Source organism: Cynoglossus semilaevis, chromosome 4, assembly GCF_000523025.1.
Source record: "Cynoglossus semilaevis isolate Cse_v1.0 chromosome 4, Cse_v1.0, whole genome shotgun sequence".
NCBI lineage: Eukaryota > Metazoa > Chordata > Actinopteri > Pleuronectiformes > Cynoglossidae > Cynoglossus > Cynoglossus semilaevis.
The window spans coordinates 5167138-5184703 of NC_024310.1; the positions used below are offsets into that span (position 1 = coordinate 5167138).

At 41.3% G+C, this 17566-nt stretch overlaps 1 protein-coding gene and 1 long non-coding RNA gene across 9 annotated transcripts in view; both read left to right on the top strand.

Moving 5' to 3' along the window:
* Positions 1-15759, top strand: part of snx19b (sorting nexin 19b) — a 23650-nt gene extending 7891 nt beyond the window's left edge. For 3 of the 8 annotated variants that reach the window (XM_008308702.3, XM_008308703.3, XM_025054958.1), the window contains 3 exons: positions 11604-11788; positions 12285-12372; positions 13277-14539. In XM_008308702.3, coding sequence (XP_008306924.1) covers positions 11604-11788; positions 12285-12372; positions 13277-13400 — 397 coding nt within the window. In that variant the 3' untranslated portion in view covers positions 13401-14539. Of the gene's footprint in view, positions 1-11603; positions 11789-12284; positions 12373-12458; positions 14540-14600; positions 15544-15575 lie in introns of those variants that run through there. The other 5 variants (XR_003049526.1, XR_003049527.1, XR_003049528.1 and 2 more) reach the window with 5 other exon arrangements.
* On the top strand, positions 421-8328 carry LOC112486926 (uncharacterized). Its single transcript, XR_003049530.1, has 4 exons — positions 421-5647; positions 5695-6508; positions 6555-6812; positions 6889-8328. It is a non-coding gene; the product is annotated as an uncharacterized LOC112486926 (long non-coding RNA).
* Positions 15760-17566: the final 1807 nt, after the last annotated feature.

Here is a 17566-nt window from a genome sequence, read left to right on the forward strand (position 1 = left end):
CGTGAGTCACTGGTTCCAAAGTTCAAACTGGTGTCTGTCACTGTCCAAATTCTTTCAGAAAAAAGGGAATATCTGAATATCTATTTATATTTTTGATATAAGTTTATAAGTATATAAATAAGTTGTTCGTGGGTCGTTCCACGCTGATGGAATGGCCTGTTGAGTGCTACCAGAACAGGTGGCGTTCCTGCTCCTGTCCTAGTACTTTCCTCTACTTCCCTGCACCATGTCCTTCTCTGACTACTTCTGCACTGGAACCCTTTTCTAACTTAGGTGTCACTACTTCTGCACTTGTCTCCACGTCTGCACTCTCCCCCTCTGGAACCCTTTTCTAACTTAGTGGTTTTCTTTCCTCTGTGCTGCTCCATTGTTAATCCTCCTCCTGTGTGTTGCTCTGGGTAAGACTGGGTAAGACTCCTCCTGTGTGTTGCTCTGGGTAAGACGTTGGCTAAATGCATAATTACAAATGTAAATAAATAACCTGAATCATCTGAACGCTCAGCTCCACCTTACCACCTGACAAATATGACGATGCTGCCATAATCAAACACATCATTTTACGCCTGCCTTTTAAGAAGCCTCACAAGGACTCGTCTGTTCAAAGAGCTTCTAAAGGCTGTAAAAAAATAAATAAAATAAAGCCATGGAAAGTTGTGCATTGGTGGGGCCCACTCAGTCTGCACACCCAGCCAGGTCGGGACACAAGGACATGTGTTTCCTAGTGGAGATTCCACAGAGAGAGAGAGAGAGCGAGAGAGAGCTGTTTATGAGCCAGAGTGGTGACTCTGGCTTATGTGCAGTCCTTATTAAGAGACTTGATATTTTAGACTTCAGCTGAGTTTCTGCAGAGGCACATGTCTTATTAAGCCAGGGCATCAGTCGTCATGCATTGTACTTTTTTTTATAAAGCACTTAGCAGAAACACAAACTACACAGACTTTTTTCCTCTTGATCCATCGGGCACGGTTGTTCTTTATTTTTTTTGTATAAAACGCTGACTTTTTCAACAGAACATATGAACATGTGGAAGTTTTTACGTGACCGTGTGCAGACACACACGTCTGCACCGTTTGGTCCTCACAAAAATGCCTGACATAACCTCCACAAACATTTGCCACAGTTAGGTATAGCTTCTGCTGCCAGTAAACCCAACATGCAGACAATGTTCTCAGGTTCCAGTGTTTGTGCTGACCTCATGTTCCCCGGGGTGTCGCTGCGAGGATATCGCCGCCTCACATCGATACAAGTCCCTCTATTTTAGGCGATTCCAGCAGCCAAGTATGAATGGCCTTGTGCTTTTGTTTAGCCTCGCCTAATTTAAACCACAGTCTGTCAGCGGAGCAGTGACAGCTCTCAATGTGGCAGGGATTTTGTCCCATCAACTGGTTTCTCAGCAGAAGAGACGGGACACTGTGGACGGCTGCTGATCGGAACACCACATGGTACGCGGTTAAAATAGCGGAGCGGGCTTTAAACACGAGTGCATATCTAACCGATAAATGAAATAGCTACAGCTGGATGCTAAATGTAGGACAAAATTTACGTTAGATTGTAGATTGTACATTGTTGGACAAAGCATGAACTGAACTGTAAATAATAAATGCTAGGTGTTTCTAATGCTATATGTCAGTGATTATCAACTGGCAGCTCACGGTCCAATCTAAGTTGCAACTGGATTCCAAAATTGTAAGGATCACAATATCAGGTGTTCCGTATACATAATAAACATATATAAACAATAAACATCAAATAATAATATTAGAAAAATGTGACCTTTATTTCATTTTATTTGAGTCCGGATGCCGGAAAAATAGTCAGTAAAATACAACTACGAAGGTTTGTCAGCGTTTATACTTTTTAATAAAGGTATTGATTTAACTTGACAAATGTAAGTGGGAGGCAAATTGAAGCTGAAAGCAAAGGAAACCCGACTGTGCACAACTGCAGCCTATCACATACGTATATTTAAAATTCAGCTTGGAAATGTAGGAAAGTTTCTGTGTGGTTCTGTCTGAGAGATGAAACCAGGACCTGGGCCTGTGTGTGTGTGTGTCTGTGTCTGTGTGTGTGCACGAGTGCGACAGATCTGGCTGGAAATGACAGCTCTTTGCTCCTATAAAGGCAAAGCTCTGGTTTGGGAGATGTCTGATTTTTATGGACTGGAAAGTGGGACAGTTTAAAACAAATATCGTCTCTTTCTCTTGGACAGGAGCGTAGATGGAAAATCCAACCGGAGCCAAATTGTTGTCTGTGTCTCGATGTAGCAAAGTGCAGCCACTGTGTGTCAACATCGCAAGCAAGTGTAGGGATGCAGGTGAATTAGTCCACTTCCCAGGAGGACTGCTGCGGCCCTTTGAAACGATCCTTTGTGAATGTGTGCAGTAGAGTTAGTTGGCTGAGGGGATTTTGTTTCAGGTGAAACTACAGAAATACACTTGGCAGACAGGTTGACCACTGGTCACTGGTCAGGTGACTCGCTGTAAGTGTTGAATATTCCTGGCAGTTTGGTCAATGCACAGGTGTGTGTAATAATGGTAATCAATAGATCAGCTCATTTTTATTCCACCTGTCTGTCTGTCTTGATGGCGTGATCAAACTCACAGGAAGATATTTGCAACATCATGCATGGGCGATGAGCAGGAGATCTGCAGCAATTGGTTATTTTTTAAACTTGAATAATCTATTGATTATGATTGTGAATCTATTGAGTGATGTCATCTATTGTTTTGTCCTCAGACTGTAATCCAGATTAATTACTTGCCAGAGAAAGGCCAAAAAATACAGAGATTGCAGAGATTTTTCTGAAAGCAGCAGCATAACACAGAAGACAACCTATGATTTCACAGTAACACCAGTGTGTCAGGTGTTTGGTTGGGTGCATCCATACAAGCACTGTAGGTAATGGCAACACAATATAAAAAGGATATTCATTCTCCCCTGCTGGTACAGTGTTTGCTGCTGCAGTGTAATCCTTTTATCGTCATTTCTCAGTTGATAGTTATCGGGCCCCACAAACTCCATGATTCAAATCTGCTGTGCGAGCCTCAAACTGCACCTGTCGTCCAGCGTCACGCTCCTTTATTTTTATATCCATATTAACGCTTCTGTAAACAATTCAACTTGATGATGGAGGTGAGGGTGAAGGGGAGTGCGGAGGATTTAGAGCTTGTCAACAGTTGTCAGAGGGAGCGCTCTAACTCTCGGGGTCTGTTTTCTTTTGGGCCGTCTGTCTCTTCTCCCGCTGCACTGTTAATTAATACCCAGGCATCTCCGTCTGACATCCAGTGGCCCGCTTGGGTTTCACTGGCGGTGAACAACAAGTTGTTTGGCTTCACGGTGAAGTGGTTTCTGTCTCCCTGCTGCTGCGCTGTGCCTGTGACCACACTGTGGTATTTGGAGAGAACTGTAGATGTGGTCAGAACTCCAACATTAACAAAACACAGCATTGCACTGGCTTAACTCAATTGTACATTTCAATCACACCGAGTCCTCTTGCACACTATTTCGTCATCCGTTTCTGAGTCGTAGGACGTGACAGCTACTTCTCAAACTTTTGTTTTTCTTTCAGCTTGGATAGGTAAATGGCCATGTTAATATGTTGTCATCAAGGACAAAGATGAATTTGAACAGAAATTCAAACACTTGTTTTTTGTGTACTCCATTATACTAGTATGGACACTTCTTTGTTTCTTTTCTAATAATATGGAATGAACTGGAAAAGTAAATCAAATGATAATAAAAAAAATAGGGATAATTAAATTCAGCCAGCTGAACAGAAAGTGAGCAGAGCTTTAACACCAATGTTAAATACTTGTAATTAAAACTGCATTTCTGCTTTATCTTATTTACGGTACTAATATCGACTGGGTCACAGCGCCACCTGCTTAAAGAAGGGAGGGAATTAATTTACTATGATGCAGTTTCTTTTTTTCCAAAGAATAATCCTGTGTACTCATAAGTGCAGATGTGAGGGTTCGATGCTGCCGTCCCTCAGATTAATCCCAGTTGATATAGTGTTTCGTGTGATGCGTCAAATGTCAAAGATCTTGTTTCATTCAGTTTTGACACGAGTGAAGACCTCATGCTTTGCGACTTTGTTAAGCAGCAGTGATTTTCAGTGACAGCGATGTGGGGAATTCAGCGACTAAGTCCCCTGACTAACCAGACCCTAAACAGAGATCTATTCTCGGCTCGAGACGATTTAACACATCTGGTTGGTTTTATAGCGAGAAGGTGATATCCCGTCTTTTTTATTGGCGCAGTGCTCTGTCTTGACGTACGGGTTCAGGGGCCAAGCACCAGGACCCCCGGTGGAAGCGGCAAGCTGCTTCTGTCAGCAGGGAGTCACGGTGAGGCGGATTGTGGTGATGGTCAGATGAATGAACCACATGTAATCGATTTGGCAGTGCCGAGAAGATTTGGAAAGAAAAAAAAAACAGTTGGATGAAGCTGCTTGTTATGTAAGAGGTGAAACATCTTCGGACAGGCTGTTCCTGTAATAAGACAAATTTAGGCGTGCTCCCTGAAGCAGGATGTCTGTCTGGCTCGTACCTCATGATGTGTTGTAGCTATAAAGTCGTCTGTGTGTTATGTCTATTAGATAATTCTTCTGTTTTTCTGTTCTTCTTTGGTTTTTTCTTCTGCGGCCTAATTGTCTGCAGTTACGACCATAATCCCACAGATCTCCGACAAAGTCTCGAGGGGTCATCATAGGTCAAATGCACAGGTCAGATCTGGTGGAGGTTATGAAACACAGTGATCTGTTCAACCTTCAAGGCCGTTTGCCTTTTTTAGTGCTGGGCGAGTTGTAGTCACTGTGAAATCACGCCCTGGCAGTTTATGAAAGACAATCTGAGTCATTATTGTCAACACGGCGGTTTAAAGTTAGACAGAGGACAAATGCTTTCTTAATGAAGTGGTGTTGGGGTGTTTCTAAAGCTGATTCACACGGTGTCTTAAATAAAGACGGTAAACCATGAAGTCATGTCTTGACCCAATGGCCCTCTTTGTGTCTCTGGTGTCGTTTCCAGACCCTCTCACTTTAACCCAAGCTCCAAGACGTGGTTCCAAAGTCGTGGTTCAGCTTTGCTCTCCCGAGACACACCAACATTGCACAAGTGTGTCTGAGTGAAGTCTTATTTTAGCTCAAACGTGACCTGGTTATACTTGAGTTGGCCTTAAATGGTAACTTAAATAAACCCCAAGCTGGTCCAACACACAGAGTCCTGTAGTCCAACTCAGCTGATAAGGCTTTATTATAATATTCTCACATCATTCATGTTCATAATATCATCTCAGGTTGTCAAGGCATTTCCATTTATATGGACTGTTAATCAGGAGAGGTGTAAACTGTCAGTCAGTCTCCTGAAACCACCGGGCTGAAGAAAAACAGACTTGGAAAAAATAATCTTTTTTTGTAAACAATTATTTCACGGACAATCTTTGTTTAGTGGGCGTGTCCTCGTAAACTTTAGATGACTTGATAATCTGAGGGTACAGCCTTACAGGGGGAGTCAGTATTTATAAACATCCAAAAATAATCGGGAACATGTACTGGACCGTTCTAGAACAATCCTTGGGCCTTAACCCATACGCTGAGAAAATATCATTGATTTATTTTTTGTAGTTCTGCTCACAAACTGACGAGGTTGACTCTGACATAACAGCGAAGGCTTCTGCTCACAAACTGACGAGGTTGACTGTGATTCATAACAGTGATGAGAACACCACTTCAAGCCCACATTATAAATCAACAAATATGTTCAATACAAACACACAAGTGTAAAGAATTCATGACATCATAACAAGACTTACATCTGTTGAAAAGGACTAAAGGTGGACGTAATTGCAGAAGTTGTTTTTATAATCTTGTCATGAAAATCAAGTGTCTGGTTGAGAGGCTTCCCTTTTATTAATCACATGGAGGGACATTAACCAATCACAGGAGGGCTTAGGGTTAGTGGACTTTTTTCAGTACATTCAACGACTTCAGTCACTGGTAATTTAATGAGATGTGCTGTGAATGGAAGGTCATTTTGGTTGGTAGATTTAAATGTATCATTATATCTACGACCAACATTTGTTGTATATTTTCCATTGTCGACCGACTCTGTGATCTTTCCCTCGGCTCATATTGAGCCTGGCGCTGCCTAATTCCTACCCGTGCTGTTTGTGTACCTTTGAAAACACCAGTGCAACACTCGAGGGGATTTTCCTCTGCAGATTATAGTCAGTCACCTGCACTGTAAACGTCTCTTTCCTGGCAAACCCACCAGAGTTGCACTAATCACTAGCAGAGAGAAAAGCCGGTGAGGTCCCGGTGTTCTTGCGTGAGAGCAGCATGTTTGTTACCTCAACATTTGCAGGTCAGTCACGGCCATCTACTGCTATCTGAGTTGCACTGATAAAAACGTGCTCTTTATCTCGAGGAGGACTTCCATGGTTTCAATTTGTTCATTAATACATTTGGAATGTTTCTGCCTTGGGGTCTGCCACCCACACACAGAAGGTCAGGGTTGCATTGGTCCAGCTAGGTGAAACCGTGCACACAGAAGGTCAGGGTTGCATTGGTCGAGTTAGTTTGTCGTATCAGTGAGTCACGTTGAAGCACAACTAGTACTAGTCACATACAGGTCCTCATCTCCCATGGAGGCAACTACTTTGTAAAATCTATCCTTTGTTTGACAGATTTTGGATTGTGTTTGTACTTAGAAGAGTTGTGTTTTTATGTTTTATATAGAATTACATGATGAATGTTACAGAGATGAAGCACTAGACTGTAGGTGGACAGATTGATAAGTCTGTGCTCTCAGGTGATTCATGTGTGGTCTACAGAGATGAAGCACTAGACTGTAGGTAGACATATTGATTACAGATCTGTGCTCTCAGTTATGAGTGGTTGTTCTAATGAAGTTTCACCTACTGTCTTAGCATGACCGCCTTGATGCAACCTGTCTTAGGGTTTTTTGGGTTAGGAGGTGAGGGTTGGGTGAATTAGAACTGGGGCCTACAGCGAGGCAGGCAAGATTCCTTCCATGGGAGCCCCCATAAATTGATTGCTCAAGAAAGTATAAATAAGGAGTGACCCCACAGTCCTCAACTTTTACCAAAGCAGTGTTTCTCTTTTTTCAGAGTCAACCTGATAAATTCGGTCACATCACAGTCCACAGTCCACATCGGCGTTAACGTCCATTTTTATGGTGGTTAATTAGTCGCACAGAGCTGCAACGTGTCTGTGTGACCAGCCAAAGAAGAAACCAGACACCATGCAGCCTCCCAGTATAACCCAGACTGGCAGATCCAGCACCGACACACTCACACGTACACAGAATAACTGGGCTGACCTTGAACAACCGGGCGGTCGACTATAAAACAACGTCACCGCTGGATGGAGGCGCACCAGCGATGTCCTCACATCTGTGTCGTTGGATGTTCTTTCTCTGTTGTGGAGATGGTTTAATGCTGTATTTGGTCCCGTGCTGGCCAGAGTAGTGATGATGAAACCCTCTCTACTGTCACAGTGTTTGCCTTTCTTTAACGTTGACATTCGGTGATCTCATTCTTACTCCGCGCCTGTTCGCGGACCGACTCCTTTGTGGCCGTCTGCACTCACCGCCTTGTCTAGAGATTCAAACAAAGACGCTCAGCAGAGAGCCAGCCATAATGCTCACTGGTATATTTAAAAGATGTTTTGTCGTATAACGCACCTCTAATTTCAGTGAAGCTCAGATTGAAACGTGGCTTCTTCACGATGACTGTCTTGGGATTAAGTTACATAGGATTTGATAGACTGCTGCCCGGCAACATGTGGTAAACAAATAAGCCCGCTGCAACTGTCATTACATTTTGTTTGCGATGTGGACAAACGCTGATTGGTGCATGAAGGCATTGCTAATGACATCACCTTTTTCCAAGATGTCTTTGCAGATTCTCTTTCATCCAGGTCGGAGTTCTCGACACACTTTTTCCTACCTTTACTTCACTCTGGGTTTTGTGTGCAGAAAGCTGCAAATCTTCCTGTGGGTGGCTCCACAAATGTCTGCAGTAGGCAATAAGGCTGGATTGTCCTTGTGTCACAATCAGTGACATCCTCAGGCTCTAAGTAAAGAGCAGCGGAGAACTGGAAGGTGACTGTGTTAGAAAAGGTTAGAATGGAGTGGAGGACGGGGTTTTTCCCCCAGAGATCAACACAACGGAACACAAGGCCAATGTCATAGTTTCCATACGTGCACAGACGTCTGCCTGATGTAAATGTTGTCATCAGGCCCCGTCTGAACACTGCAGGCCGTGCAACAGAGAAGAACACTGTGTCTGTTGTACCTGTCCCTGGATAACAGTCTCTTAAAGAATACAGCGGTGTGAAAATCAGAGACAGTTTGAATGGACATTCATTATTTCATACGCAGTTTGAATGGACGTTCATTATTTCATTGAGTTAAATCACACAATATAAAATTAACTTCAAAATATATAGGGATGTCAAAATTATTAATTGCATTGTTTGGAATGAATGAGAATGTATACGCAGTATTTTCACCCTCCTTTCATTATAAATCACAATAAATTACAAACATGATCAATCAATTAATCCACAACTACCCTGTGATTAATCAGATTTAAAAAATGGGGAATAAGAAAAATATATAAATCAATATATCAATAAATATATAGTTACTTACATATATAATTAGCTTAACCTGTTCTATATAGTTACTTACATATATAATTAGCTTCACCTGTTCTATAGCTTTTTTGGCTTCATAAAAAAATTGTCCACTTGGAGTTGCCAGTCACTGTTGTTAGGTAAACAGTAAGGTGTCAACTTATTGTAAGTTTACAGATGTAGTGCTGTGTGTAGATGTTTTTTTCCGGTGTGTAGTATCATTCTGAACATGGGGCAGCAGTACTTCATCTCTGTAAGCGACTCTAATTTTATCCTTGTTCCCTCAGTTTGAACACAGCTGCCTTTTACTGCGGCAGCTTCTTGTAAAAGCGACAATAGAATCGTTTTCTATATCTTGAAGCTCTAATATTAGCGCAGATATACTAGAAGTCACAGCCAGTCAAGCTTAGGTACTCCATTTTTAGGAGTTGATTTTTGTTATTACTGCTGGGGCGATGTTCCTGTAACGCTTATTGAAAACCATTTGGAAAAAATGTATGTAAAAGTTAAAATAAAAGCCTGAAAGACTGTTGTTTAGTGTTAGTTGTATTAGGCTGCACGTAGGATCTGGGGAAGTTTAGTATGTCGTGCTGTGACTTGCTTTAATTTGTCGACACATTCTGATTCGGGCTGATAGCTAATTAGTGTTTACTATCCAGCAGGATGTGGGAGGAGAAATAAAGTAGTAAACTGCACGCCAGTGAGTCAACCAGTGACTTCATCGTGGTCAATATTTACTTTAACAATAGGTTTGCTCAAGTTCCTAATTTTTTTCTCTATGTAGTTACTGTCTACGCTAAAGATTCAAGCTAAAAAAAAAAGCGGCGGACCAGTGAAATCATAACATAATTACCTATAAATAACAAAAAAAGAAAATCTGTCTTTTTCCCCTTTGCTTTCATGCACAATAGTACATTAGATAAATCTTCATACTTAATGAAATATAACTGTACAAAACATGAAGTGTTTGTGTATTTCTTTATTTTTTTAAATTCTTTAAGTAAGAGCCAGATTAAAACCCCAGGCGCGCAGGTTTTGGCCCACGGGCTGCATATTTAACACCCCTGCTCAAAGTGCTATACTGTTTGACATGAAGCATAAAGTATTGTTTTCTAAATTCTCCATGGTTTCTAAAGTTTATATATATATATAAAAAACTAAGCTCACATCACAATGATGAGACCTGGTGTGAGGTCACAAAAATAAATACTACGACAGTCACAACAGAAAAGTGGTGAACCTGGCCAAAAATATCTGAACATACTGGATACAAAGTTCCCAGTCCAACCAGTAGTTAGATTACATTTCTGACCAGTTAAAATAACAACAAATGGAAAGTTGTAAAATTGTGAGGACCAGTAATGGTGGCTGGCACAGTGTGACGATCCCGAGCCTCTCCGTGTAATAGAGTGGGAACTCTGAGCAGAGAAGGCCAATGAAATCACTTTATTAGGGCCCACATGAAGTGAGCAAACATTTAGCAGCACATTACGCCCCGGGGGAGGTCCTTACTCCTTTTAAACACTGCGCTTAAGTCTTGAACTTTGTTGCATAACAGCATCTGCACATTATTAAGGCTTTTAGAGAGTCTGTTAGTCCTGGAAAACTCACAGCGTCTGAAATGACTCTTAAATACTCTTGAACGCTGTTATTTTGCATGTACTTAGTGAGTGTGTCATCGCGGGAGGAACTATGAACTTGTAAAATGTCACGTCATTTCTCCATAGGGTTCATCCTGTTCATCCTGCGCAGGGTTTAAATGCTTGAGCGACACTGACGTTGTTTTTAGTGTTTACTTTGGGTTTTAAATAACCTCCTCCAGTCAGGTTGTGAGGGACAGGCCGTCTTTCCACTCCACACGTGGTAAATCAAGGCCAGGTCAGAGTTATCCAGATCCACTCAACATATTGAATTTACTCCTCAGGAGACACTTATCCAGAAGCTGTGCAGAACTGAGCTTCAAAATCAGAGGTGAAGGTCGAGACTCCTCTGCTGACCCCTGAGTTTTAAATCCTCAGGACTCAGAACCGACTGAAGTCAGGCTCAAAGTCATCAGGTCATAACCCTGAACTTGCAGTTTGGCCAACGTCCTGTTTCTGAAGCTGTTTAGTAGCGGTTGCAATTTATGGTCAACGGTTTTTAATTTGGTTTGGTTTGTTGAACTTGTGATGGAAAGAGGGAAAAAAATGGGGTTACAGTTTTCTGTGTAATTTGTAGTTTGTGGAAACTCTTAGATTTTAGGGTATGATGATACATAACGCCTTAAAAACAAAAATGTCCCAGTACAGTCCAAACCTCCCCGTTTCACTCATGTGGATTCTGAGGGAACGGTTACGGCAAAACACACACTGAAGCCTGGGTAGAGTTCATGGTACTGGTGACCAGTGCTTCATTGTCAACCCATCAAGAAGGCATCCATAGGAGAGTGTACTTTAATTACAATTTGTGTGCTCACACCACAACATTGTGTATGGAGCGTTTATTAAAACTACACAAACGTATCCACGACCCAAAATGAACCAATGTGCTCTCCTAGGTTTATAAAAACGTCTGTAAAAATCTAGACGCCGTCTCCTGACCAGTTCCTACCTTAGTAGGTTGAACCTTAAATCATCAACCTTAGGTCAAACATGTAACAGCTCCAGATGGCCCTTATGTGACCTACAGCTTCCTGTGTAGGGTCGGGGAGGTCGAGCTGGGGACAGATAATAAGTAATTTCCTTGTGGAGCAAAAAAAAAAAAAAGTTCAGAGATTTGTGGTTTACACCCTCCACAGGCGGGAATATTTAGATAATGGGAGAAATTATAAACAATCATTTGAATAATAAATCTCCAGACCCCACACTTTCTTCACGTCATTAGGAGTTTTTTTACTCTGACCCCGTGACTGAAAAGCTTCGTCGACATATAACCGTCGTTTATGTTCCCCTGTGTGTTCCAGGTGGCTCGATGTGGGTGTAGCCAACCTGATGTCGAAAAGATACTGGGTGGTGTATCTGCAAGTCATCCAGGAGGCTGTGTGGCCTGGAGGGACTCTTCCTACATCCCCTCACCCTGAGCGCAGCCAAGAGGAGAAGGAGCGCACCAAGGAACAAGCCCTACACTGTCTGATGGGCCTTCTACCAGGTACACACACACACACACACACACACACACACACAACCATTGTTATGTGAACACTTCATATGGACCAGGCAGTCCCCAGGCTGTTATCAATTTGTATATAATCCTAATCCTTACCCAAACTGTAATCTGACCCTAAATATTAATCCAAAATCCAAACTAAATCTTTATCCTCAAAATATCCTCTCACTCGATTTCGCCATGATGACAGTGTCCCTACAGCAATGGTATTTAAAAAAAAAACAAAAAAAACAATTGTTTTATTTTTACACTATAAATTTTATAATTTGACATTTGCACATTTTAGTTTACGCTGACATTATTTAAAGGACTAGTTCAGATCATTTGCGTTACAACTTGGAAAACAAATCTTTAACGTCAGACTACGTCACTGAAGTCACTGGATGTTTACTTTTATCTTTGTAAAGTTAAACACAAGTAAAGTTGACACAAGAAAGTGTTTGTTTTGACGTGATGTTATGTGTGAATCTCCACACAGATCTGGTGTCAGACATGTTGGGCTCGGACAAATACAAGCTCAGCTGGGAGACTGCGCTGGAGTCGCTTCAGAATCCACTCATTAACAGGTGAGTGCTGTTTCCATTTGAGGTTGTATCAGTACAACGGAGGAAATGAGTTCTCAAAGAGTTCACCTTCATCATTTATAATGAAGAGGATGATCCACCTGAACCTGCAGGCTTCATCCACACAGTCGTGGTGTGTGCTGACGGAGGTGCTGGGTGGGGTTTAAAGCACATGTGTCTCATCAACTGGTCAGGTAGTGTGTGTGTGTGTGTGTGTGTGTGTGTGTGAGAGAGACGTGGTCTGACCGGTTCCTCTGTTGATAAAGTGTTGTTTAGTCTTAGACTGTTGTCTAAACAACGGTGGAAGAGGTGGTGAATTGTTGGCAGATGTTTTCCCTCCGATGTGGAGTTTCTAACCACAAGCGTTTACCACATTCGCTTTTTATCAGAGGTCGTTATGGAGGTTACGGAATTCATCCAGACCGAGCATTCTTCAGGAGAGGTCATCAGTTTGAAAACTGGTCCACATGGTCAAAGGAAAAATGTAAAATTAATAAAAATAAAGTATAATTTATATATATATAATGTTATACAATATTAAAAAAGGGCAAAAAAAAGAATCTGAACTGGATTTGGCAGGTAAAGGCAAAACTGCTGAGATAATTGAACGGACATTAGCGTTGATAATGTAAATCTGCTTTGAATATATTTCCTGTCCATCCCATAATGTTGCTGCTCTGAAGGTCGGTCCTGGAGAAAAGGTGAAACGATCTGTTCCTCACAGAGGTGGTGAAGAATCTGAAGTTCTCTCTGAACCTCATCAGGTTTGTTTAGACTTCCCCAGGACAGGAAATACAGAAATAGCAAAGGCTTTGATGTGGAGCAGGTGCTAACAGGTGACGTGTACTGTTTGAACAAAGTCATTTAAACCAGGTGACTTAAGGACATCTTCTGCCCCTGGTCTTAGACACCTGGTGTACTCGTTGTTGGATCTTCTGCTGGAGTTCCTGGTCCCTGAACTTCTTGAGGAAGACTTTCAGAGGAGGCTGCTGCAGACCCTTCCTAAGAATACAGAGAGGTTGGTGGCCTGAGGAGACCGCACTGGAAGATCAAACCTCAGCATTGACTCTTCGTCCACTGTACTAACCACGTTCTGTGATCCGCGTCTTCACGCTGTTTTCACCCTTCTGGAGACTGAAACGTTTTCTGCTCCAGAGGTGAGTCAGCATCGTTTGTAATCAGGTCTGTTGAACATGGCGTCCCTTATAAATATACAGGTTTAATTCCACGCACGTGCAGCGTTAATCACACCTGGTTCTGCGTTTGATCTCGCAGGAGAGACACGCACTGTTTGGACGCATCATCTGCCGTCTCCCCCTCCTGTCTCCCCCGTCCTGTCACACTTCAGATGGTTTTCACATTCGCTCTCTTCTCCCCCAGCGTACGTGTTAAATACCGCACACATCTTGCTTCAATACGGAGAACTGCGAGATTTAACGTCACATCATGATCCCGCGGCACAGGCGTAGAAAAGTACACATGTCGAGTCGGCTATAAGATATTTTACTGCCTTTCCAGGTGGGTTCCCGCTAATATGTTCCACGGTGAATTTAATGTCTGAATAATGGGAGAACTCGGCTTCACATAAACCTGCATGTGAAGGTGTCGGCTGTTGGCAGTAACTTTTTTTGTAGGCGGCAGTAAAACAGAGGACTTGGCAGCTCGTTCACCCACGAGTGTTGGAGAATTACATAACAGCAGTTTCTCGCATTTTTGTTCACGGTAAAACATTTAAGGTCCGTCCAGTGTTTGTTATTTCTATCCTAAACCTCAGTTAATCCTTCATCTGATGGAGGGGTGTTCAACATACAGGCGGCGGGCGAGGCAGCCAAGGTGCAATCGGACGAGCGTAGCTCTTTGCAGAAGAATTGCAATGATATTTGAACAGGTTTAAATAATAACATTGCAGCAAAATAAAGAAAAAAAAATACCAGCGCCTTTAGACAGTGTTCAGGCAAATAAAACCTAAAGTCATTTTTTGGGTTTTATTTCTGTCGTCTTCACCATCGTGGCGCAAGTATAGGGGTAAAGATAAGTTAGGTCATAAATCGTTCTGGAATAAAGGTCACAATCATGGTCTTGTAAAATAATTATTTGTAAGCGTCTTAAAATCACTGAGTTTGATTATAAATTCAAGAAGACATTTGTTTCAGTAACACAATAATATTTTCACAGACACATTTACCCATCCTCAAAATCAAGCTAAGTTTAACACAATAATATTTTCACAGACACATTCATCCTCAAAATCAAGTTCAAATGGTCGCAGGCCGAGCTCCGTTCGAGCAGGTCCGTCCTCCATCAGAAGTGACTCAGTGTTTGGTTTCTGCTCCTTCCTGGTGGAGACAGTCTGGAAATGTGTGTTGTTTGGTCTGTGAAGGTTTTTTGTGTTTGTCCTGAGGCCAACTTTCGTTTTGCATTAACTTGTTTTGCCAAACAATGAAGAATATTCTTTTTTTTTTTTTTTTTCACTTGTCATTCCAAAGAGCTCTTTCGGAGTAATTACAGAGTCAGGGAACTTTGTGATCAGTCAGTCCTCGTGTGACCTGCTGAGCTGAGGCTCGAGGCATCCAGTGTAAATGTTTTCACACAGTTATTTATTGTATGAAGTTTGGTGGATCCTAGTTTTGTCTCTCCTAATTGTAGACACGACTCTTCATCCTCAGGCATTGAAACGTTCAGTTACGTCCTTTGGTCATTTTTTCCGTGAATAAATCTTCTGAATAAAATACACACATTGTTATTTTGGGAAAAAGTGCATATTTGCCAAGGGGTATAATTGAATTTAGCATAACATTCCAATATGGTCCAGAAACATTTTATAGTGGCTTAGGATGTTGTACTTACATTCATTCCCAGCGAGGAAAACCTTAGAAAACTAATCTAAAACACATCATTTTGACTTCGGGACAAATCATCTGCAAAGCTTTTGATATCTGGGTCTGTGTTTGGAACCAGCCCGTCACCACAGTTAATAGAATTAAGTGGCTTTTCCAGTCCAACTGTAGCCACTTTGAAAGTGTTTCCCAACCCTTTTTTCTTTAAGCCACGGCACAAATTTTGCATTAGAAAAATCCAACCGCACGACACCAGACAAAAATTAGCCAGAAAATGTATTTAATGAAATAAACTGAATGATCTTCTTGTTTAAATTTAAATTTACTCACGATTTAGGTCGCGTAAATTTAAATTTACTCACGATTTAGGTTGTCATTATTAAACCCTTGCGTGTTTAGTTGAACACAATGCTGATTATATTCGCAGGAATTGAAGAAAAAAAAATCTTCATCAGCAGCTCTGACTCCCTTTCTTTTTTAATTTTATATCCGTCTGCTAACACCTAGTGGACAATTATTTAACTGTTCTGCCTGTTACTCTCACAATGGGAAATAAAACAATTCCATAAATTACACTTTTCAGACCAACTAAGTGAAATTGGATCATTTTCAACGCCACACCAGATCATCTCTCACGACCCACTAGTGAGCCCACGGCACAGTGGTTGGGAATCACTGCACAGATTAGTTGCCTTACACTGTTGCCTTAAATAAAATGAGCAGCACAGGAGTTACTTCTCAGTTGCTGTTGGACAAAGTTACAAAGTTACTGACGACAAAAATTCAATTTCACATTCTTCTGACAATGTATTTAAGCTGCTGTCAGTGATCTTTTTTAGGTCAGTTAACGGTTTGGTTTTTGCTGTAGGTTTCCTTCGTCTTCGTCTTCGTCTTGTCCATCCATGTGAACGTGACACGATGACGATGTCGAGAGATTAGCTGATTATGCTGTGATACATTTTGGAGGTTCAGGGGTTAAACATAAACCAGGCCTCACTCGGCCAGGGACCGGTCACAATGCATTCTGAACACCAGGGGGCGCATGGACCACCGGTTGAAAACCTCACAGATGAAATTAGGAGTTTGTAGTTACTTCTGATGGATATTGACTGAAACTCTTCACTGACGGCAGCTTGAATCGTTCAGAATGTTAACGTTAAAGTTGTACTCTTCACTGACGGCAGCTTGAATCGTGTAGAATGTTAAGTTTATTTTCTGTTACGTGAAGGAAAATGATTTCGTCGTCACTGTCGTTCCGGTGTTTTGCACTTCAACTGTTGTCGTTGTTATAGCAGACTAATCCTTGTTGTATGTTTTATTTTTCAACGTGATGTCTATTTATGAACCTATTTATTTGTTTTAATTCTTAGTTACGCCTTACTGTGAATGACAATTGTTCCAGACCAGTGTGTAGGTCGGACACTCAAACTGGTCCAGTTTATTCTTATTGTTTATGTTGTGACCGACTGTACTTGAATGTGTTGACGTATATGAAGAAATACAGAAATCATAGAAATGTTCAGTAATAGTTTTTTCCCAGTGAATATTTTCACTTCTCTCTGGAAGAGTTTGAAGGATTATTTTTATTCAGTTAAAACGTGTTGACATTTCATAACGATATTTTTTTGAGAATTACTTTCAACAGAGAAATGTTAAATATATTTAATTTGTGGACCAAAAATATAAAAATATGAAGCATATTACTCTTGAAATGTCTAAATAACATTGTGACCAAGATTTTGTTTATTATTTTATTTTTCGTGACCATTATTTAATTTGAATGAAGAAAAATAAGTTCAATATTTCAGCATGAAGACATTGTCAATCAAATAATAATAATAATAACAATCAAAATAGTTGTTCCAGCTTTACGTTTATTTTTGAGTCACCAGAATATTTAATAAAATAATTGTTGTTTCAAAGGTGAAGTAGACTCTACAGTTTGGTTGATTTATGATGTTCTGTTTCTGTTTCTGTTTCTGTTTGCTCCTCTTGTCCGACGTCGTGATTGTGTCGTGCACTGAATCTCATTGTATTTTCTCTCACTCTGCGGCTGAACATAATAACAAACCCAATAAAGTTTCCAAACATGATTGACTCACTCTTCGCCCGCTCTTCTTTTCTTGGCCCTCAGGCTGTTTTGTATATTTTTACAACATGTTGTTCTGTTAATGGAATCATTTTTTACGACATGTACCTTTAAATGTGTTTAACGGTTTCAAGGCTACGTCTCCGCAGACTCCCGTCTTTGTTTTCTTTTGTAAACTTCACCTTTGTTGTGCTCGGTCAGCTCCGCCGCTAATGCGCTGTAGCCCGTGGACACATGATTCACGTCCAACGACAACAAAACGTTTGCGCTT